Raw genomic sequence first — 24,708 nt, forward strand, 5'->3', positions numbered from 1 at the left:
CCAGCCCGGCCGAGGGGACTGGGAACCGCTTGCTGCCTATGTGCGCTTGGGCATGAGGGATACAGGAGAAAACATTCTCCAGGGAGAGGAGACGCTGGGTGCCCATCTCTAACACACACCTGAGCGAGAAGGGACCAGCAATTCCCCTTCCAAGTCTCGGATACGTGGGGAACGTGGCACTGGGCATCCCCCCCTCCCAGGCACACTCATAAGGGAAGCGGTGTGGGCATCCCTCAGCGTGCACTTGGGAGAGGGGGCACTGGGGACACACACACACCCACCCCCCGAGGATAAGAGGCGCTGGGTACCCCTCACTTGCCCTACAGGGTCATGGGGGAAGGGTGTACTTGGGCACATCTTCACCCGCTTCCAGCTCCAAAGGGAACTGGGCAGCTTTCCCTCTCGCCCCCCTGTGCACATGCACCTGGAGGAAAGGGGGATCTGGGCATTCGCACCCTGGCATGCAGAGACGCGGGAAGGGGAGGTCTGTCCATCCTTTCATTTCTCAGCACGTGAAAGTGGGAGGGAAGGTGTCCAAGAACCTTCTTGCTTATGCTTTCCGTTTCCTAAACAAAGGGTGAGGGAGGGTGGACGTTTGCCTTCGACTCTCCCCCCTCCCCTCAATATGCACGCCCTTCCTTCAGAAGGGGCAGGGTAGAAACAGCAATTGTTTGTCCACTGCCTCCCTGCCACACGCACGCTTCTGATCCCTCTTCTTTAGTGAGGAACGATGGAAGAGAGGGCTGATACCTGGCTTCCCCTCTGCTACCCTCGTCCTCGCCCTTAGGAAAATGGTGATTTTGTGCTCCATCTTCCCTTCCCCATCACCTGCCCGCTGGGAGGGGGCATGAAATGGGACTTCTCCTTTCTATTGAAGAGGATGCAACAGGCATCTCAGATACACACGCTGTCCTTACTTCCTGCCCTTCCAATAGAGGGGAATTTGCTTCACTCCCTCAACTTCAAAACGAGGTGCTGATGCACTCCCTCTCCCACCCTTCCCTTTGCATTTGTTTGTGCTTTGCTGGAGGAGGGGGGACCTTGGGGAACAGAGACGGAAGAAGAGCAGGCACCTCAGCTCTTCTAGCCCTTCCTTTGGAGGGAATGTCTCCCAGGGTCTCACTGGACAAGCGGGCATCTGCTCTCCTGGAGCAGACAAGCCGTGCCACTGCTCGCCCTCTGTCCCTGAGGACTTGCTTTCCAACTGCATTCCTTCAAGGACAAGGGAGATGGTATGGAGCAGAGAGAGATGCAGAGTAGCCAAGCAATAGACGCTGTCCTGGCGTGGACTTGGGAGAGGGGCAGGCAGGTTTCTCTCGTCTCCTCTGCATATTTTTGAGACTCAGGTGGGAGTCGCAGAGGAACAGCAGAATTGTTTCAGATATGAAAACTAGGGCTTTTGGCTGTTTCCCCTCTTCTTTATCAGCATCTTTATGGGAGGGAGATCCATAAATGACAATACCAAGTGGTACAATTTACTTGTGGTGTGAAAATTTGTCTTTCAAATTGTTGCCCCAGCAGGCAGATGCTGAGCTTGAGGAGCGAGCAGAGATCTCTGTCCACACATGTTTTGAGTTAGAGGAGCCTGGGCACAGCTCCTTGAGCAGAAAGTGGAGGTGGTTCTCCCTGTCACCACCCTGAAGCCCCTGCTCTTGGTACTTGATGCATCTGTCGTGTGGTTAGTGGAAAGAGAAGATGCAGGTCATCCGAGTGGTGAGGAAACTGCTGCCATCCCTCTTGCAAATGTGCCATGGGCAGAGAGGGGAGCGAGTGAGCAGAGCTGTCAGGTGAGGCAGGATTGCTCCTGGTAATGGGAGCAAGAGGCTGTATTAATCAGCAGCTTAAAGGTTTAATTTCTTGACCCTGTGCCTTGTCCATTTTGGAAGCTGATTCAGTCTCATTAAGCCTGAAGAGCAGATGTTTCAAATGACAACATACGCTGTGCAGAGATGATTTCTAGTGCTTGGAAGGAGAGATTCCCAGAGGTTAGCACCAGAAGCGGTGCTAGGCAGGGGAGAAATAAACTCATGGTCCTGAGAAGGCTAACAACGGGGATGTGTTTTAGTCTTCAGAAAGCTGATTAAAGAGAGTGCTCAAGTTCTTATTAGCAAGTCCACTCCTTCGCAAGATAAGATAAACTTTTGGTGTTTCAAGGGTCTGTCAGTGTCTTCAGGTCTAACTCCTTCACGTACACATTTCCTTGCTTCTCTTCCCTGTGTACATGAGCACTTTTGCCTTTCTCCCATTCTTTCCTCCCAGCTGCTGCATCCAGACCTGAGAAGACAGCAAGGTCGGATCCCAAGGATTCAGTCTCACCTGTGCTTTTGAAGGCCTTGTTGTAGCCTTTATGCCCAAATTATTCCCATTTGATAGCGTGCATGTAATTTTGGATCCAAAGGGTAGCTACTACGTTGGGTCACCGTGGTGTGGGAGAGAGCCGGTGATGGCAAACCTGTTCTCACACTAGCGAAGCCCATGAGTAAGGGAGGAGAATCTTGCCCTCTGATCCCACGAGCATGAAGTATAATGAGTACAACCGACTTAAAATATGCTGATGTGCACGTTAAAGAGTACAGAAACTGCTATCGGGTTTTGCTGATTCATGTTTTCAGTTCGGAGCAAAAGTCAAAAGCTTTTATCTTTGTTCTTGCCCGTTTTGTTGCTCTGTGTCATGTATGTGCTTGTACTTCAGGGAAGGCTGCTGTCTCACAGCTACAATACTGAACGTGCTGACAGTTCTTCAGCTATTGTGGCATCTTAATGACAGGGAAATGTTGATTATAGCTTGGCATGTGCTGAAATATTTCTTCACTCCACGTCTTCAGAAATCTTAAGCTCATCACAGGATTCGTTTGTAACATCAGGAATATCAGACTGAGTTACAATTTGAGCAGATTAATTACTGAGAATTTTATACCTTACCTTGTGACCTCTGGGATTTATTTAATTAGTTCTGTAGAACTAGCAAAGACAGCACAAGAGGACTAAAATTATTAGTGTAGGCTTCCAGATAAGTGAATAACTTGGAGTTCGGCGGCTTCTTGTCATCTGTGGACATAACAATGAGTGATATTTTATACAACGGTCTTCTGTTTGAATCTTATTAAATTATCCAGCCCTTTTCTGCCCTCTCAGTTGAAGAGGGCTGCTTTACAACCATTTTTCTATAGAGTTACTCAGTCTAGTTTTCAAAGTCCTGGGTGAGTCTGTTAAATCCACAGCCTGTGGACTTCTGGGTGACTCTCTCCTGTTCCTTGGCTTGTGAGTTTGTCCCATGCAACTATTGCACTGTCCTGTACTTGCTTTTCCCTTACTTTTTGATGGTTACATTGTCAAGTTCCCTGAATTTAGTTCTTGCAGTGTTTTCTAATAAATCAGTCCGCTTTCACTTTCCAGGTAGTCATCTTCATCCCAGCATGTTCTCCAGCTTGAATTCTGATTGTGTGTTGGGGACGCTCATCACCGCGGCTGACGTCTGTCTTGCAATGGTAGTTTTAAAAATTGAAGCAGGACTTTTGTAAAATTGGGTGGTATGTGGAGAGCAGCAACCACAAAAATGTGTATTTCTACAGCCATTTGGGGAGTCTGTGGAGCATTGTCTTTTAGGGAAGGATAAAATACTCCACTCCCGCACACAGGTTTGGTAAGGGATTTTTTGTTTGGGTTTTTTTTTAACATGTATGTTTTTGTACCTAATAGTTGCAGAAGTCTATGAAGTAAAATACCTCTTGCATTTAAAAAAACCACCTGTTTACTAGGACCATCTCTGAATGAAGCTGTAAGAGTAACTTCTGCTGTACTGATATAACAGATACTTTATTGACCTTAGCCTGGAAATACCTGTGAATACAGAGTGGACCACTGGGTCTTAATTTTAAAATTTGTATGCTCAGGCTGGAATTGGGCAGCTTTTTAAAAGCTATATCAGCTGTCTTTAAGCTTGGACTGAAAGAAATATCCTATATTTTCTTTTGGAAGCTCTCTGTGAGCTGCTTTGTAAAGTGGAAGAAGTAGTAGTCATAAGCACCTTGTGAAAAGCTTCTGCCGGTTGAGCTATTGCAAAATGAGACACGAATGCCAGGGCAGTGTTATCTGCCCTCTGAACTTCGAGTCGGTCAAGACTACTGAGAAGTCTTGGGGTATAGTGGTTGATGCTTGGCACCAGATGATTACAAAAGGCTATTTTCTTAGTGGATTTTTTTTTATCACGTGCTTGTTTTGATGTAGGAGGTAGAGGTCAGCAGTAAGATACGAAGCCTTTTGTACCTCAGCCCCACTGGTAGTTCTTTGGGCTGCACTGTCAAGACTAAAAATCAACATTTCAGAGCTGTAAGGTGCTTCTCTGCTCTCTGCTTTGTGCAGGAGCATTGGGTGCTTGTCCCTTCCCTAGAGCTGGCAGCATAAATTTATCTGTTGACGCTTTACAGACTGGCAACCCTAAACCCATCTTGAGGCCCCACTACACCTCTTGCCTGGCTGCTTTAATCAATGTCTGATATTTCTTCTGAGGCTGGCGTGTTTAGTTTATGGGGTTTGTTTTGTATTCTGAAACAGAAATAGTATTAAAACAGATTTCATGAGGCAAGAGGAAAATTAAGGGTTTGGAATCAAGAGTTTATCAGTATGTTTGTGGCTTGCATTTGTTTTAGTCTGTTCTTAGCAGCGAAACACATTTTCAGTTGCTTTCCAGCATGCCTAGAACATTGCTTTTGGTGTGTTGGACAGCCTTTGAACTTGGTTGATACAATTTCCTTTATGTAAAGGACCTTTTGATCAAAGGCTGAATTCCTGAATACTATTTTCTTGCTTTTCTCTCCAGGTATGTTTTTCTTTTGCAAATAAAATAGTGATAGTTTACATGGCAAGGTAAAGTGTTACTTTTGCTAATCAAAATCTTTCCTGGATTTTATTTTTTTGCTTCTGTTCTTACCATGTCATCCTTCCAAAAGTATCTTGTAGCTTAGTTTTGGTCAGCTCTTTCCCGACCAGAAGGCCTAACACACATAGATGGAACAATTTTTAGATTTGCAGTGCTCCGTGTATTAAATCATAAATTACATTTGTTTGTATGTATGTTCTGTTTATGGTCTCTGGCACCTTTCCTTCTTTTGGTAGAGAGAACTTGTGACGTTTAGGATGCTTTTACTAGAACATGTGGGAGATGTCAGCACTTTGCTTGGATGTGTCTTTGAGGGCAAGTTTCTTCCGTGTCCTCAGCTTTTATTTTTGTGATTTACAAGCATTATTTAAGCAAGATGAATCTGTTCTCTTACTCCTGTAAACGAAGGCAGAATCGCAGAGTTGCTCTCCAGCCGATGGTGTCAGCTACAGCAGAGCAGCTAAGGATGGACTCAGCTTAGAAAGCGAGTTGCGCTTGCCCTTCGATGTGGTCCAGCACTTTTCCTGCTGGATGTGGTCAAGAAGGAAGGAGGCAGAGATGCAGGGAATACTTGGGTTACAAGTTGTGGGTGACAAGCAGAAGGGTAGAAGGGTGTTATCTGCTGTGGCTGAGAAAGCAGAAAATGTTTGTGGGATGAGAAGGATCAGGAGTTCTCTTCTGACTTAATTCAGGCTTGAATACTGATTTGACTGTGGCGATGTCAAAGAAATGGGATTTAAATTGGAGGTGACAGGGCTAGATTAAAGGTAGATGACAGGTGAATTTCTGTGTGTATGTGTGTGAGAGGGAGATGCTGTCTAGGGGAAAAAATGATACTGAAGGCGAAGAGAGACCTTGGGCAGAGCTCGTCTTTGCCCTGAGAGGAGCACGAGAAGAATCTGGAAGAGCTGACACTCTGTAAGTTAGTAAGCAGAAGGACTAGATGGAAGAAAAATTTGCAAAAGAGCAAGAAATTAAAATAAGAAGGATGAGCAGTTCTGTCGGTGGTATCTGTAAAGTTGAAGAAAGTGAAGATGAAGTAGTGGTTTTGAGTGTTGGCCAGAGGAAAGGTGAGTAGTGTGGTATGATCTCTTTGAGTGGGTTGCAAGTAGCTGAAGCTACGCTAGAGCATGCCTGATGTGGAACTGGAGAGGAGAAGACCCAGAGGTTGTAAATAGCATGGCTGGTGAGCGCTGGGATGAAGGGGCAAGGGGTCCTAGGCAGTGATATTTAAGGTGAAAGAAACTAAAATCGTGCTGGTTTTCAAGGGGGGAAAAAAAACCGATAGGGTAAAAAAATGGAAGGAAAAAGTGAAGTCTGGGGATGAAAGTGTAGGGGAATCTGGAGTTGGGGTGGAGTAGACAGAAAAAGGAAGTGAAGTTAGGAGAGTGCAAAAAAAAATCCCAGCAGAGGAGAAGAGAGGAGGAGTTGAGAGCAAAGATTAGTGTGCCCTTGAATATCTTCATCTTGTTCATTACTGGTAGGTCTGAGGTATGCACAGGAAAAATCTTACTGCTCTTCTTTTAAAAGATATTCCTGTACAGGAACCTACTTGCTCAAGCTGCACACGCGTGATCGTTGCTGCTTGGTGCTGGCGAGAGCTCGCGAACAAAAGATGGATGGAGGAGTGCCTGCCAGGAGAGCACACGCACTCAGAGCTGAGGGTGTGATTGTGCAAAAGTCCCGTGACTTTCAGTGGGATTTGAGCACATGCTTACATTTTAGGAGGTATTCACATGTTTGTCATGTGGCACAGTCATTCTTTTGTGGATTGATTTACCTTTCACCTAGTGCTATTTCAAAAAACGCAAGCTTCTCTGGGTGAGAAAAGAGCTGATAAGGGACTAGCTCCTACGGCTTACGGACTCCAGCAGCAAACGCTGGTGGTGGACGTGCTTCGCTTCAGAGTACTAGTACTGAAATTTGGTAAACTATTTTAATTTATAAGAATCCAATAAAAATAAAGCTCTAAACTTAAAACTGCAGCCCCACTTCATGTTTCAGTAGTCCAAGGTTTTTTGATGAGCTTTTCCTGCTCATCATTGACACGGCTAGTAAGGTGAGCTTTAGGATTTTGACTTGGACCATAGGGTTCAGGTCTGTGTAAAGAGCAATTGTAGAGATGTTGATTAAACTACTATCTTAAACCACAAAAAAATCCTTCTTGAAAACATGATACACACTATATTTTGGGGTGATATACAGCAATTGATATGAGAGATGACTTCGAGGGCATTCATCTCTTTTTGGGGAGTTCCTTCTGTGTTTGACATTTGAGCCAACCCCCCAAAATCAGCCTTTCGCTATTGTTTTGGATTGCGCAGTTCGTAGTGTAATCCAATTAAAAATGGTTCAGGGGGAAAAACAGTTACAAGCTGTTGCTTGAATACTTCAGGCAGTCTTGGTAGAACAGACAATTTCACATTTGCAGTGGAGCAAAGCACGTGTTCCTCCCTTGCTGCATCTAACTTTGAAGCAAACGTGGAGGCTTGCACGTGTAGCTGCTCTGTAGATCTGAGTCTGGAAAGTGTCATGGTTTGACCCCAGCCGGCAGCTCAGCCCCATGCAGCCGCTCGCTCACTCCTCCCCGATGGGATGGGGGAGAGAATCAGAAGGGTAAAAGTGAGAAAACTTGTGGGTTGAGATAAAGACAGTTTAATAGGGAAAGCAAAAGCCATGCACGCAAGCAAAGCAAAACAAGGAATTCCTTCACTCCTTCCCATGGGCAGGCAGGTGTTCAGCCATCTCCAGGAAAGCAGGGCTCCGTCACGCCTAACGGTGACTTGGGAAGACAAACGCCATCACTCTGAATGTTCCCCCCTTCCTTCTGCTTCCCAAACTAACTCTACCCCAGCCAAAACCAGCACAAAAGAAAATCCCCTTTATGCCAATCGGATTGCTCTTCACGTGCTTAGCCTCTGTGAAACTCAAAAGTAACTTTAACTTGTAATTTTGAAATTGCTTCAGTAAAGCAATTTAGAATTATTTGGCAGACTTTGTGAATTAAATCTCATCTCAGACACTGAATAAAAAAATTAAAAGTCTGGCTCTGTAACTTCACATAGTTCTGTGAAGTTTTCTGAGGCCAGGATTTCACCCTTGAACTCCTCTCCAGGTTACGTTGTTACTTCTGAAAGAGCAGAACAGATTGCATGGGTTTGTGGTTAAACAAAGGAAGGTCACCCGGGCTGTGATTAAACGAGTGGCTCCATTTATTCAAATGTCAGTAACCTGCTCTATTCTGAAATAATACGTTGGGGAATAGCTAGAAAGCTGTAGTTATAAAAAAAAAAAGTCTGTTATGTTTCCTAGCAAACATGAAATAATGAAATTTTAGGTTTGGGCTATTTTATTGTAACATCTGTTTGCTCACCCGGTATGCGTGATCACGTCACTGACAGTAAAATGTAAGAATCTTCAATCTCACAATCGGTTTCTGTAACCAGCTCTTCTCATAATAAAGTTTCCTATCCTTGTGAATTTTTATACTTTTTTCTTTCACGAGACTCTACAAACTCAGCCGTGTGGGAACTAAGCAAGAGGAGCCGATCTTGTTCCCCAAACTGCACTCTGTGCATTGGCAAAAATAGACTCTGCAAATCATTATTGCTGCAGAGGCAGTGGTGGCCGTGGCTGCTGGGTGGGTAGATGATGCAGAGGTCGGGGAATACCTGTCCTTATGCTTAAGTGTTTGCACTAAAAAAAAGTCTTACGGGCCGGGCAATAGTTAATATACCCAAAATATAATTTTAGGTCTGATACAACAGGAATGGGTAGCAAATTTTAAAAAGTCTCCAACAGTACTCTTGATATTGTTCTGGAATACATTTCAGTGGCTCAGGTCAACATTCAGGTTCTTGTGTGTATTACAATTGCTGGGAGTGCTGTGCTCCAAGATATATGATGTTCAGCACTTTTAGCAGGCCTTTGGAAAAAAAAAAGACCATTTTTGCCCAGGATTTTTTTTTTTCTTTCCCTCCTTGGGAAATGCGTGGGCACTTTTCTTCATTATTTAAGTAGCTTTCAGCTCTAGATGTCACATATGGTAGCCTCACAGTTACCTTCAGCTTGTGCAGATGTTATCCTCACGCACTGCAAATTGTTTGCAACTGTAGTAGTAAGGAAGGCCAATTTAAGGAACAGAAGTTACTACACTGAAAAGCAGGAATCTGAAATTACTACACTGAAAAGTGTCTCGAGCTGACTGCGTTTTATGAGCTTGTGTTTCTTGTCCAACCTCTTGGCTTTGGGCTTGGAGAGCTGGGAAATTGGGATTGTCAATTCAGCAAAACACAAGCTTTAATTTAAATTTCTGAGCCTTTGAATATTATATTAACCTTTTAGATCTCATTCGTGGGTAAATAGTTACGGCTGTCTTGAGACCGATGAGTGAATAGTGCCAGAAGTGCCTTAACTTTGCAATCAAGCCATCTGAACCAGACCTTGGCTTTGACGCAATGAAACAGAAGTTTACTGAATCTTGCTCTCTTACAGTTTTATTCTGTCTTATCCTTCAGGTCGCATGCTTGCTTGTGTTGGTATTTCCAAAACAGACCTCCTTTTGGCTTCTTGTTTAAGCTCTGTTTGTTAACCTTTAGTTATTATCTCTGTATCGTCTTAGTTTTGCAACAGTTTCTTGGTTCCGAATCAAGTAAGGTGAAAGAGGCTTACGTGAGCCACAGTTTGAGCTGTGCAATATTTAAATTTAAGGTATACACTGTTTAATTTAAGGTATACAATGCCGTGGCAGGAAACCAGTTATAGTGTTCATGTCATAGTACAAGAAGAAAAACGGAGGCAAATTCTGCTCAGTTATGGCTTTTCCTACTGTGTTCTGATGGATTACGTAGCTTTTTCATGCAATTTATATTCACTGAGGTTTCTTGAGACCTCCATGGGTGTGATCACACAGTTTAAAGATCTTCACCAAAAAAGGAGTAGCTGGGGTATACATATATAAATCACTGCATATGTGTACTATATGTTGCATACAATTTTTTAACATAATTTTTGTTCTTCGGAGGATTTAGGTGATTATCGTAATGCAAATCACTCATTTTCTTGGTCCTTCACATCAGCACTTGTATTCTTTTATTCTCTGAATTTTCAGGAAAAAAAGACCTTTTTAGTAAAAATAAATAAATCCTTTGTTGCAGTCTAGATCTCACTATTTTCCTCTAAAAGTGGTAAAATATGTATGACTAATTAGAATAAAGTGCCTTTCATCAGCTCGTAATCTCTGCCATTCAAATTTATTTAGAAATTCTTGTATAAATAAACCATGCAAGTGTATAACTGGCCAAATATATTGGTATCTTTTGGTTTGAAGCACTGCCAACTGCAGATTATATGGTGTAAGACTTAAGGCAGTAAAGAAATCAAGGCAAATCCTTTCCTAGGGATCAAGATTGTCGGGACAAAGATAAATAACACTTCATATTATAGATCTGGAATTCTGTATTTGCAAAAAAAAAAGTTAAATTACAACATGATGTAAATATCCATGTATTTAATTGTCCCATAAAACAAAAATAACTGGAAGAATGTAGTTTAAGCTTTCTAAAATCATCAGAATATCCAAGACATGAATGAATTTATTGAAGGTGGATAGGAGTGAGTGAAATTGGGTGCTAAACCAGCAATTTTGGTTCATCACTTTTTCATGAGGATTACTGTAATAGCTTGCATCAAGTTCTCTGGATGAATCATAGAGAAATCTTTAAATAACAGCACCTGTCCAAGATTAAACAGAGGAATTGTGTTTAGCAAGGCATGCCTTTACTCTTTCCCACAGTCAACAGATTATGCTGAAAAATCTCCTATCGTGTTGCGGTCGCCTCGTTTCCCCACCCAGTCCAGAGTATTCAGGGTAATTACTGTTAATATACCTCTCTTCCTTCATAACTGAAATGTCACTTGCTTTTGGAGCATCGGTAGGTTGTCGCCATCATCGTGATTGGAGTTAGACTTTGACCTGGACTGAAATCCATTAGACGCTTTAATACCATGCCATCGTTGTTCAACTTTGAAAACACAGATGTTAATGGGCAGTTGGTCTTTCCCACTTTACCAGGCCTCCTCCCTAATGAGAAGTAAGATGAAATGGTTTGTTGTCGGCCGTGATCACAAATTTGATTGTTTCAGTTCCGAAAGACAGCGTTTAGTTTTCTTACAACCAAACCGTGGCTCTGATGGAAGGCAATGTCATTTCCTCGCTTCCTCTACCAGGCGGTTTTCTCTCGAGGTTTCCCCGTAGCCCGGTGGTCAAACCTGCCATCCAGCTGGAGATGTGGAATAAGACAAGTTTGGGGTGCTGTGGCTGCACGCATAGTGTGCAACAGTTTAAAGGAGGGGGAAAAAAAAAGCAACTCCTGGGTCCCCCTAAAATCCCACTGAACTTTGGAAAACAATTGCCTCACTCAGGTTTTAAAGCCCTATCTGAAAATAAAGCTCTATAATAAGCTCTCTTTGGATCTGAAAGTGATTTATATTTCCATATAAATGCCCTTTCCAGACCCAGAGCCAGATATATTAGTTTATTCCCAAACTAAACTATCCTGTAAAGATTTTACAACAAAAATGTTCTTGTTTCAAACATGCCAATTTTTCCTGGCTGAGCCTTTCTGGAAAAGGCACTGCCCATCTTCTATTTGAGAGCTGCTGTTGAGTGCTACAGTCTACTCTTGTAAAGAACCACTATGGGAAATTTTCTCTCAGGCAAAAAGAGCCTGAAAATGTTTATTTTAATGCTTTATGTTTAGAATTTTAGAAATCTGTTGGTGGAAATTCCCATGTGAAAAACTTAAAGCCCTTCAAGACTGAAAAAGAGGTGTCTTGTATTCATTTGGTTTGGAGTACAAAGTAGTATTCATACGATTTATTATTTAAAAAAAATAAGATCTTTTTATGGATTTGATGAATGGCGCCTCATCAGAATACTTAGTCAATAATTAAGGAATTGCTTACAGATTTTCCCAGTAAGGATTAACATCTGACGTAGTTGTGTCATTGCTTCAGCAACAATGGGATCCTTTATCTACGCTCACATATTATGTGCGTTTCATTTTTTCCTGCAGACAGTGCCTTGTTTGTGAGGGCAGCCCAACTGGATCTGTGTGCATTGGCTCGACTGAAAAATGCGGATATCTGACAGGTGTAAAATGTAGGGGAATACAGCAAGGGTTAAGACAAGGGCGTGATGAGAAGCTACTGCCTATGGTGACAACTAACATTGCTGTGGTTAATTTTCATTTCATGAAAACTAAATACTCGTGTTTCACACTTCATTGATGGGATGTAGACTCCAAAATTAGCTTAAATTTTCATAGGCAGTTGAATTTTCTGTGTCATTTGTAGTGACTATTAACTTCGGCCGTTTAAAGCCACTCAGACCTTTTGGTCTTCTGATATGTTGGGATTCATTTTCCTTAAATAACCATGCCCTTCGAACACCCCAACCTCTTTATTCATCTGGCAGCTCATCAGCATCCGAAACATTAGAAATTCAGCACATAGCAATTGGCTCCTATCTGGAATAACTATTTTAGCTGTGCAAACAGAAGTTGAATGGCAGAACCAGGTCTTGTGCTACTTCTGTCTGCATTTTGGTCAGGCCAACGAGACCCGAGTCGTTTGTGCTATATATAGGCAGAGCTGAGGATGCAGGGGGACCGGTGAGTTTGAATGGGGCTTTGGGGGACTTGGGAGGGATGAACCAGCATGCCCGATGCCTGCCGAAGAAAACTGGGATCTGTGGGAAGTTGGGATGGGAGAGGCTGGCAGCGCTTGGAGCTGTTGTTTTGGGAAGTTCACGCTCCGAGCTGTGCCGTGTGTGCACAGAGGGGCTGTTTTACAGGGTTGCCTGCAGGTTTCCCAGTCACGAGAACGCTTGGGTGACCGGGGAACACGTGTGCCAGCACCAAGTGAGGGAAGTTCAGTGGTAATCTGGCATCCTTGCTCCACATCGTCTGCATCCAGCGCCCGCTTCCCTCCCCGCCTCGAGCTTTCCTGCTGTTCGCTTTCCCTTGCTGATTGCTGCAGGACCAACTTAAGGATGCCGTCACCTGCAAGTGTGCCCTCCTTCTGTTACGAAGGTGGGGCGTTAAGAGATTATCATCATTTCTGGTACTGTAGAAACAGTGTTTTCCTGTAAATCTGTTATGGGTAAGGTTTCAAAATTGGCTTTGGAACATTTTGAGTGTTACTTGCCCTGTGGGGAGATTATTGCAAGGAGATTTTCCTTTTACTTTCATAGCTTGTAGGTGCAGTGGTCTGAGGGATGAAGAATTCAGAATAGTTTAGAGGTTCCAAGTAAATTATGGAGGTGCTTGCAATTCTCTATTACATTCTCACCTGCAAGCAGTTAGTATGAAAAAATACTTCTGGTGTATAATACTTCTTGTGTCCACGGGCACAACAAGCACTAGCAGCGTATCTGTAATGGGGAGCAGTGCAGAGACTTCTGAACTGCCGTCGAGCTTAGTGGGACGTGCCCAGTCCCGGTGTGGTGCTTGCTCTGGGAAGCAGATGCTTGCGTGGCGTGAGCTAATGGCTGCGCTAACACGGCGGTGTCGCTGGGCTAAAAATCACTGCTCTTGGCTGGGTCACCTCACCCAGCTGCGTTTGTACTGGTCTGGTGATAGATCAGATAGATCCCTTCCTTTCACAGAATCACAGAATCGTATAGGTTGGAAAAGACCTTTAGGATCATCAAGCCCAACCGTAAACCTGACACTACCAAGCCCACCACTACACCATGTCCCTAAGCACCTCAGCCAAACGTCTTTTAAATACCTCCAGGGATGGCGACTCAACCCCTTCCCTGGGCAGCCTGTTCCAATGCTGGACAACCCTTTCGGTGAAGTAAAATTTCCTAATATCCAGTCTAAACCTCCCCTGGCGCAACTTGAGGCCATTTCCTCTGTCCCATCACTTGTTACCTGGGAGAAGAGACCGACCCCACCTCTCTCCAGCCTCCTTTCAGGCAGTTGTAGAGAGCGATGAGGTCTCCCCTCAGCCTCCTTTTCTCCAGGCTGAACAGCCCCAGGTCCCTCAGCCGCTCCCCATCAGCCTTGTGCTCCAGACCCTTCCCCAGCTCCGTTGCCCTTCTCTGGACACGCTCCAGCCCCTCAATGTCTCTCTTGTAGTGAGGGGCCCAACACTGAACACAGCATTCGAGGTGCGGCCTCACCAGTGCCCAGTACAGGGGACGATCACTGCCCCAGTCCTGCTGGCCATGCTATTGCTGATACAGCATACAATTTCCTTTGCTTAGTAACTCTGAAATCTCCATGCTCTCTATTGTTTCTTGTTTGGTTTTTACCTAATTTTCCCTTTCTGTTTCTTTGCATCTATTGTTTCTTTTCCAAGCTCTCCTTACTAGCTTTATTCCCACCTTCCGGGTAGGAACAGATCTTTGAGTAGTAAAACCTATTTTTTCCCCCATCTCCTTTTTTTGAGTCTCTCCTTTTGTGGTTGAGTTCTTCGCTGCTTTGGAGAGCTAAACTTGGGCGGATAGCGTGCGTGCACATGAGATGTGTGCATTTGGCCAAGTCTCTCTATATGTTTGCGGTATACAGCAGGGCACGTTAGCGTGCGCTGGAGGTCAGTGGTCTGATTGCTCTGGGGTCTCAGCAGAGCTGTGTCTGTGCTGGTCCCATGAGGCTGGAGGTTGGGGTCTTACAGGCTTGTGGAGCACGGGCACACACAGTATTTCTCCTTCTTGATTTTCCAGATATAGGAGGAGAAATTTTGAGCTGAGCTACAATGGATATTATTGTCTCAGCTTGCTTGCAGGGATGGGTATAAGAGGAGAATTCTTGCTCCTTACAGCCCTGGTAGTTAGTTTGGGCATCAAGCAGAGTTTGATGAAGAATAAGCACCAGAAGACATTTTTCATAGAGATTTCTCTTTTGTCATGTGGACAGCAATTACTGGGCACCCAGCTATCTCTTTGGAGTGCTGAAACTGGAACTAGAATGACAGTGCCCAAAAACAGCCCTCAGGGAAGGACCGATTTTAATTAAAAAAAACCCCACCTTTCCTCTTCAAAATCACCCTTTATGCTAATTGATGTGTAATTTGGGTTATTGTAAGGGCAGTTCCCAAAGGAAACAAGGCTATGTGCAGTCAGGGTAAAAATGAGTGGTTTGGTGTCTCTTTCTCATTCTGCATCCTCTCAACAGCTTTGAAACCACGGGTTGTTATCAGTCAGATTTTATCGAGGAGCGGGAGTCTCACGAAGTTCCTAATTTTTGGAAAATTCAGGGTAACTGGGTAGAGAAGAGTATACCCCATTAAGGTTGGCCAGTTGTTTGAACTTAACCCCTAATAAATTTTGAAGAATCTGCATCTTTCTGGCCATCTCTCTCACATCCTCACACACATTCTGAAAACTTGGCCTCATTAGCTCAGCTGTTTGCAGATTAACACAACTTTCACTACTCATTTCAGCCCCAGGGGAAAAGGCGGTGGTGTTTCTTGAGGCGTTTGTGATTACCTGGTTAGGGGTCCCAGCAGCAGGAGTGTAACTCTCATCAAAATGCCAAACGGAATTCCCTTTCCCTCTGACCCGCTGTCAGTTTGTGATTTGTTGCATTAAAAAAAAAAAAAAATCTCTTGTTTGATTTTCAGAAACAGAAAAGATCCCTGTAATGCGTGGACAGTGGTTCATTGATGGTACGTGGCAACCTCTGGAAGAGGAGGAAAGTAACCTAATAGAACAGGAGCATCTCAACCGCTTCAAAGGCCAGCAGCTGCAAGAGAGCTTTGATATGGAAGTATCAAAACCTGTTGACGGGAAGGAGGGTAAGATTGTTTCAGTCACTATTTTTATAGTACGTTCTCTGGACAGTTGGGATCTATTTTTCTTAAGTTTAAGAATGTGATCTGTGATGGTTTTCCATCCTGCTTAGCAGGGAACATTATTATAGGCATCAGTTTGCTCTCCCATTTTTCAGTGCATCTTGATGTTGTAGGATTTCCTGCTGCAGCACGTTTGATGAACACTGTAAAATTATATTCATGGATAAACTTCTTGTTCCCATTTTGCTTCGTGCTTTATATCTTTTAATTGTGTTTGAAATCTCCCTTCAAACTGAAATCTCTTGATGGGACAAGAAGAGTCAGTGTCTGAATGCAAACTGGCTATTAGTTCTCTGGCCAGCATTCCTAAATCGGCCTCAGGGGAGTATCAGTTTTACAGGTCACGTTTCATTTTCCATTCTACTTCAGTCTGTGACTTTATTGGAGTAGTTTTCAGCTATAGTAAATCTTGGGCATTCATTCTGTAATGGAAGTCCTTATATTTTAATGACCAGGCTGAGGACATTCAGTTAGTGTTCCTGGGAACCTCAGTCAAATGCGTGTAACGTTTTTAAGAATAGCCTTCTGAAATTACTGGTCTGTTATTTAATGTACGCAGTTGAATTGGTTGCTCAGGGTAAGTATAGCACAGCGAAAGTTCAGCGGTTTTGGCTTTCACACTTCACTTTTGGTTGTTGGTTGTCAGTTGATGAACAATCTACAAACCAAGAGCTGCACGTGCAGAGGCCTCACGATATATTCTAGTAGGGTCTTGGTTGTGTTTTTCTTTGTAATGCAACTTGATTTTTAAACTCTTCAAACTACAACTTTGTACAAAACAGTTGCAGAATGTAGGACTGCCTATGGTTTTGGCCATGAGCATGGAGGAGTTCTTATGTGTGAACTACATGACCACACAAGTAAAAAGCTTGTTAATAAATTGGAAGCAAGGCAGTATTCAGGGTACTTCTGCAATTACTATAAGGAAAACCAGAATATCATTTGTTGACTTAGGGAGATTTTTCAACAGTCCAGAGAGTAGTTAAGTTTTTAACTCCCCTCAAGGCTAACGAGGACTCTGTGAATATTTTTTTTCTATTTATACCACTTTAAAATATCTTTTTCTCTGGCCAAGCCTGCAGTACAGTCCTCTGCTTTAACAGCTCTGTCAGATAGGTGCATAAAATGGTGTGACCCCTGAGCCACAGCACTGTGCCAGTACAATTTTACCTGTATTTCTGTGTGCTTGTACTGATTTATTGTTCCAGTGGACTGGTACAAAGCTCAGCTTTGTTAGTACAGCTGTACCCACTGTGAGCGCAGTGCTGTTTGCGGTAGGGTAGTATGCTTTTACGTGGAAAGCACGTCTTAATGCTGCTGAGTGCTGCCAGCCTTTGGTAGCTTAACTTCGGAAGGAAGGAAGGAAGGATGGCTTCAGTTGTACTTGGATTCTCCTTATCAAGTAAGGAAGGGATTTCATTTCTTTTTTTTTTTTCCAGAAAAAGCCTGGTCTGTGGAGCAGAAATTTTCAGATTTAAGGTAGGAGAGTGTCGTGGTTTAACTCCAGCTGAAACCAGGACAGAGAGATTGGGGAGAGTGGTGAGAAAGACATAATGCCTGCTATTTATGAAAACATAAAAGATCAGAAAAAGAAACTCCAAATTCAGATACCAGTGCCTTTTCTAAAACTAAAGTTAAAAAAAAAGTATGCAGTCACTTCAAAATGGAATACATGTAAAGTCACCAATAACTTTCAGCAGATTTTTTTTGTAGTAATAGGAGAGTTGCAGGAAAATTATAGCTACCAGTAAGTGTGATAAGTGGTTTTGTCATTATAATATGCCTCTCAATACATCTCTGACAGCTGGCATCCATGATTGCCATCTGCACGTGGCACTGGGAGAAGCTTTACAACTTGCATTATCGCTGATGAAGTAAACGTAATTAGTTGGAGAAGTGCTGAATTCATTTATAAATTTCTTAAATGCTACAATTTGTTGCTACACTTTGTTATAACTACATCCTGTATGAAACATATTTTGGTCCCATCGAGGTTTACAGGTAGCTGTTATTTAAGACTAGTGAAAGTTAGAATAGCTCCGTAAATATCATGGAGAGGCAAAGTGACTGTTCGCAATGCTATGATAAAGCATTGTAAATGATGAAAAACTAGCAATCTCATCTAAGTCCTCAGCAAAATTAAGAGGATCTGCTGTACCAGTCTCTTAGTAGTTAGACATAATTACTTTTTTATATGAACATACCAGTTTGCATCATAAATAACAAAAAACTAGCTTGTCAACAAGCATCTTGTTGATATGCAGCAGACAAACCCGTCAGCTCTTGATTTGACCCCAGCCGTGCTCTGAACGGTGGCGGTAGGCTGAAAAGTTAGGAGCAGGTTCCACTTTGCTGCTCCTGTTCTGGATAATTTTCTCTTATTCAGCCTGCTAACTCAGGGCAACGTATGATATCCTGGAACTTAGTATCCAAGACTCAGTTGACAATTTATTTGCAATTTAATCATATTTATTTGTTTGTTTATTTTTGTCCTCTGAAATCTTTTCGTGAAGAAAACAGAATTGCTAGCAAGTTTGCTAGGTGTTTAGCACCCTCGGCTTTTGAGCAGCCTGCCCAGTGCATTGCCGGCAATGGAATTACCCTCTTTAAGCACAGGGCAAGTGGTGCTGCTTCCCGTCTGCGTGTGGAGTCATCCGTACAGATGAGTTCATCTTTGCGAACGCTGACAGTGAGCACTATGTACATTACCTGTGCAGGGTAGCTGCTCAGCATGCAGTGCCCCTCTTCTTTCCTCGTGTCTTTAGTTGTGGGATACGCGTTAGGAGAGTACACTTACATCTAGAAAAATGATGTCCCACTCCAGTGATTTGATTTATTTATTCTGCTCCTGCATTGTAGCATGTTAACAAGGAAATAACTAAGCTTTATCCAGGGCTTTTGTTGATGATAGGCGGTTGATCTATACATGCCCCGTTATTAAAATGTTAATCCAAGCAAACCTTCCTCCAAAAGTGCAAAATGTTTCAGAATAGGGATCTCCAACCTGTGGCCTGTAAGTAACATAACGCCCATGCTGCCTTCCAGTGTTGTTTGGGACCGCAGGAAGACGTAAATGCTGAAGGTAACAGAACAGCATATGACGGCATTTAGGTGAATGATTTCTCAAGTTCTGTTTTCCGTGGGGCAGCCTGGAGACCGCTGCTTCCGTGGGAGATCCCTCTGAGCAAACTGCCTGTAGTGGCATTTTGATTTTTACCCTTTAAAGTATTTAATTTCATGCCTTGCAAAATAAACTGCGTTTATGCTGCCTAATGTCGCTGACTCCCCTTGGTGTCTGATCCTCTTCAGTGATCTGCTGAGCTGTTGGTCTCAGCAGTGGCATGACTTTCTCAGGTAAATTATTTGTTGCGGCAGAATGCAAAAATGAGGCACTTTAGTTCTTAGGACTGTCCAAGCAGATTAATGTGACCTTTAGTTTTGCAATACCCAGTTGCCCTGGATTTGTCTCCAAGAAGGTTATGTCCCGTAGGAGTTCATAGACATGATTCCCAGGTTCCAGAGCTCTATCTGCTGCTTGTAGAAATTAGTCATATTTCTGAGATGTCGGGAGGGATGTTTGGTTCTGAATGCGTTGGCATCTGTAACACTTGTAAAAGCCCGGCTACCCTGGCTGGCGATCTCTGAAGCGCAGCATCCATAGGAGGTGTTGGCATGTGACGGCCGAATGCCCAGACCACCACAGACCAGGCAGAAGGTGTGCATGTCGCGGGGGGATGCTGAGGGCATGAACCTCTCTCTTTATCGACTCTGCAGGGAGCTCTGCCTCTCGAGGTGCCTAAAACCAGGCCAGACGAATGCTGCTGGAAACCCTGCAAGGGCATCACCCACCTCCTCCATAGCTTGACCGCACTCTGTGTCACATCTCATCACCCCGGAGTCTGCTTTGATCCCGGCCAAATCCCACATACATTTTTCAGTTTAAATAGTTCATTTTATAGTTGATAGATACAGAATCACAGAATACAGGAAAAGACATCGCTATTCTGTCTTTTAAGACAGAGTAACCGACACAGCTACAAGAGGAAACCACACTTAGGATGAGGAATTCGAGATTTGGCTGCATTTCGACCGCTTTGTTGTGAAACTGAACGTCCGCAGCCTGGATTTGAGTTAATGCAAATCACAAATTTGCACAAATGCAAATCTGCATATCAGCAGGTTCAGGAAAGCATCTTCTGTCTTGTCATCACATGAAGTAATTTTACATAATTTTTTTGGAGCAAAATGAGGGTCATCCCACTGTCATTTTATAGTTGTATTGAGGAGTAGAGCTTGACGTTTGCCACTCAAGTCTCTGCTAAAAACAGTCGAGTCTGACGACACCTTAGCCCCCTAAATGAGATGCTGCTCTGCTGTAACAGTATATGTGGGCTTCCAGGAGTGATTTGTTGTTCTGCCACTCTGTTGATAGCTAGACAATGTCGGGGTTTTTTGGGGCCCTCAAATTCATTTGTTCAGTACTTTGGGTTTTTTTCATCCAGGTAAACTAAGCTTTTTTGTATATTGGCTTTGCTTGTCCTTCTTATGGAATATTCATTCTTCAAACTTAACGTATGTAAATTAGTATCAACACAAGATGTAAGGTGGCATTTTGATCTAAATTCTTAGATTCAAAATTTTGAATGATACAAACTTCAACCCTTAAAATACGGAAATATCTGGGTTGTTTATTTGATCACACTGAGAATGGTTTATAACTGCCTTTGTGCAGAAATACTGACCTTCCTTGTACTGCATATACCCAGTGATTACACTTAAATATATTACTACTGTAAAATAATTCTATAAATATTTCTGAGAAAGACCTAGGTTATAACACTTGTTCTTTGAAGCAATATTTCAGCTGAAACCATTCTGAAAGGGATACAAAAAGGGTATCATAATATCTTTTTAGCAGTCAATAAGTTTAAAACGTACAGAATAACATAAGATTTAGAAACTGCTTTTTGAGCATACTTAGGCAGACAGTGAATTCAGGACCTATCTAAAGTAGTCTACCAAAGGAGCATCGTTCTCGAGTGATCTCAGTAATACGAAGGCCATTGTAAGATCAAACAAGACCCTGAACTCAGACCATAGCAGGTTCTTAAGGGTCCTCAGACTAGATATTTTGCTAAGAGTACTTAACTATAATAAAGGTAGTGATGTTCAGACCAAGAGCTTCTTGATGGAGGGTCAATGTCGCTACTTCAGTGTTGATTTTTCTCTCTTGCGCTGGGGCCAAAGCCCACATATCCTTTGCTGTGGGTTCCTGGAGCGCAGAGGAGCTGTTAGCAGGCAGGTGCCCACCGCTTCAGGTGCAGGGAGGTGGCCAAGGATGGAGGAGCGGCTTCTGTCACACAGTCCCAACTTGCAGCTGGAGGTTCAACCCGTGGGACCCCGCAGCTGCCTGGTACATGGTAAAACTGCCATCTCTTGCCTTCTGTATAGCGGCAATGGTGCCAAACAGCAGAGCGGGAACAGCAAGTGCTCGGCGTGCCCTGGGGAGGTAGCGGCAGGGGATGCTTCCCACTGCTCGAGGCTGGCATGAGGGCTAATTCTGATTCTTCTATTTGAGACCACTGAGAGACCATTTGAGACCAGCGGTTCAATGGGAACATGATAAACTGGTCCCCAGTATAAACAATATCCTATAACAGCTTTAAGCTTTGCTATCTCTGCTTTAAGAATACTTGGTTAGCTGTTACTGCCATAAATACAGTTGAGTACCTATCATCTGTTGCTCCATCATCTTTTTTAGGTGTATTCATTTAATGAAGATGAAGTGAAGCTGAAAGCTTAATAAATGTGGTAGTAAGATAGGAATAGACATCGTTCATTGTATTTGCACAGAGAGGTGCTCAAAATTCAGCTGGAAATTGCCTGGGCAACCTGATCCAAATTTGAAATTGGATCCAACTTAAAAGTTGATCCTGCTCTGTGTGAGGGATTGGACCAGACGAACCCCAGCAGTCCCTTCAACAGAAATTGTTCTGTGATCAAGTCTCTGATTCTGTGATAGATGATAAAAAAAAGTAGAAAAAAGCCCAGTGAGTCAGAATCAGAAGGAATTTTTGAAATGCATTGATTTTGAAACTGCGTAAGTTTATTGCTTTTTCTTATGGATTTTCAGCATGTGGTTAGATGCCACAAAACCTATAAAAGTTGCGTTTGGAAAAGCTGATTTGTTTTGCCTTCGATTTCAAATAAAATTTTCTCTGTTCATAAAAAATTTATATCAACAATGAACTTTTGTCACAGCTGGCAAAGTTAACCTTTAGATGGGAAAGTCATATGCATAGAATCAGAGTCATGCAGATCAGAAGGGACGCTGGAGATGATCTAGTCCAACCTCCCTGCGCAAAGCTGCGGAGTCAAGGAGAGCAGGTTGCTCAGGGTGTTTCCAATGGGGTTTTGAATATCTCCAACAACGGAGACTTCACAACCTCTCTGGGCAATCCATACCAGTGTTTTATCACCCTCACCATAAAAAAGATTTTTTTTTTTCTTATATTTTACTTGAATTTCCTGGGTATATTCTTCTTGAGTCACCACAGCCAGTAAACTATTCTGTAGACTAAATTATTCCATCAAGTTCCAAGTGCAGTAGCTATGAGCCTAATTTTCCTCTCCTCCAGAAAACTCACGTGCAACAGTAATACACTTCACTTGCGTCTGTATTAAGGCATCTGCTGACAGAGCTGTTAGCTGAGGTGTGATCCTGGACCAGCATAACCGTGGCAGCCAAAGCCCTTGACACAAGCGTGGAATATCGCTTGTACTGGCATAAGTTACTGGATTATTAACTGTTCCTGGTGTTTGTAAGGGAAGATGTCATTCAGTTGCCTTTCTCCCCACTCTCCAGCAGGCTAACTGATTTCAGGTAATCCCAGCTTAATGACTTTGTGGATTCAGAAGCCAGGCTGGAGCCTCTTGATTTCTCGTTGGATTTAACCACACTCTCTTGACTATATCAGGTTTTTGAGGCGAAAACATTTTGAAATTCAGACTATTTGTATGAGTGAGGGCGCACAGAGCACTAATGCAGAAGACGTAGATTTGTAGGACTTTGCTTTGAGCCTTGCTCGGGACCCCCTGAAGAAGCATAAAAAGTATCGGTCATAACTGAGATAACAGTGAATACAAAGTCTCCTGTTGTGTACGTGCCAAGGGCAGCTTCTTCCTGCTCCCATAACTTTACCTGCTTCTTAGCAGCCGCTTTCACTTCCCTTAAAGTATTTCTTCCATAATCACACAGCACCAAGTCCCTGAAAAATAATCTTTTGGACCTCTGTGCAATATTTCAATCTTCTCACAAGGAGTGAAATAACGCCATTGAAATTCTAATAGAAGTTACGAACTGGCCTTACCATCAAGGGGAAGCTCAGAGGCAAAGCGTGCGTGCTGTTGCATTGCACCATGGAAAGCGGCTTCTTGAGGACTTACAGAACAGGGTAACAGTAGGATATTTTATCTAATCTAACTTCTGATGATCCTCTTACGCTCTTTGGGGGAAATAATAGAGCTGTGCTTAAAACTGAGTTGTTTTGGGGTTTTTTTTCCAAATGTTTAGTGTATACTTAAGAAGGGTTACTGTGTTCTACCCTACACAAATAGAGTGTTTATGCTTTTGTACGTGCAAATGCAAAGACACTCGGTGACTCTGATTACGCAGTGTTCCAGCTGTCTCGTACTAATGCCTTTAGCTTTGCCGTGATGTCAAACTGTTCATGAAGAGTGAAGAAATGGAATTTGGCTAACGTGACCTGACGCTTTTGCTACAAAACCAGTTTTTGAAGTGTATATACTTTCTCAGAAAATGTGCCAACTTTTTTTTCTAAAAATGGTAATACTAATGAAAAAAATGACACCCCTTTTAAAAATTTTACTTTGAAGCTCAGTTTTTTTACTTTTAGTTCTCTACTACCTCCCTCCCTTCTCCCTCCCTTCTTTGTTCAAATGGAGAGGATATAAGGAGAATTCAGATGCTGCATGTCTTAAGCGAAAGCGTTCCCAAGGTACAGTAATCGTAGATTTCTTTTTTGTAGTACTCCTGGCTTAGGAAGCTTTAAATTCTAGTTTGCTTATATCAGCTAAATGTGTTAGATTTACATGCTTCAATTTCTTGAGCTGTATCCATGCCATTTCCTTCAAAAGGGAAGGAAAAAGTGTCATGGATCTTAGAAGAAAAGTGGAAGTGTTGTGAATCTTAGAGAAAAGTAGATGCTAACGGCATCATGCGGTAGTCCTTATTATAATTATTTGCAACTGTTATGAAAACTGTAAACATTTGTTTCTTACACTCTTTATATGTGGTTTGGCTTTTTCAATAAACTAAAAGCAACTTTTTTAGAATCACAGCAGGCCTGGTACAAGATAAATTATGTCAGAGAAGGAGGGGTTTTTGCCACTTTTTAATGGATAATGCATGCATCTTTAATTTTACGTTGTAAATTATTTTTACTGCAGCTTTTGTATGAGTACAGGAGTGAAATGAGACTTTGGACACACAATATAAAAAGGGGAAGCTGTATAGAATGCGTGATAAAGGCTGCTGTGTTGCAGAAAACAACTTTGAACTTCGCAGCAGCTGATATTGTGCAAATTTGTTTCAGAAAGTGGGAGTAGATCTTACAGGAGCCATTAATGATTGCAGAAGGCTCAAAAGCACTTGTCACTGGTCTTTCTCTGCCACCGTTAAAGCCAGTAGTGATTAAACTTTTACTGACTTCAGTGACTGTGGAACTAGACTTCTGAAAACTGCACCCTCGATTTAAAATGTAAATGCACATGGTAGGTTTAGAGTTATTCTTGTCATACCATATATTCTTTTAGCTCCTGAGGATATTGTAAAGTATGAGAATTTATTGTGACATGCATAAATGTTTGCCTTTTGACTTCTGCCTTTTATTTTGTGACTGCAATTTTGAAATTATTTTGTATATTTTTTTCTCCAAATCATGTTC

General features: G+C 42.8%; 1 protein-coding gene across 2 annotated transcripts in view; it reads left to right on the forward strand.

The window, feature by feature from the left end:
* DDHD1 (DDHD domain containing 1) overlaps positions 1–24,708 on the forward strand; it is a 69,886-nt gene that overhangs the window by 1,099 nt on the left and 44,079 nt on the right. Inside the window, exons 2-3 of one of the 2 annotated variants that reach the window (XM_072865128.1) lie at positions 15,512–15,685; positions 23,659–23,760. In XM_072865128.1, the coding sequence (XP_072721229.1) occupies positions 15,512–15,685; positions 23,659–23,760 (276 nt within the window). The remainder of the gene's footprint in view (positions 1–15,511; positions 15,686–23,658; positions 23,761–24,708) is intronic. The other variant, XM_072865129.1, reaches the window with a different exon arrangement.

Source organism: Ciconia boyciana, chromosome 6, assembly GCF_034638445.1.
Source record: "Ciconia boyciana chromosome 6, ASM3463844v1, whole genome shotgun sequence".
Classification (NCBI taxonomy): Eukaryota; Metazoa; Chordata; class Aves; order Ciconiiformes; family Ciconiidae; genus Ciconia; species Ciconia boyciana.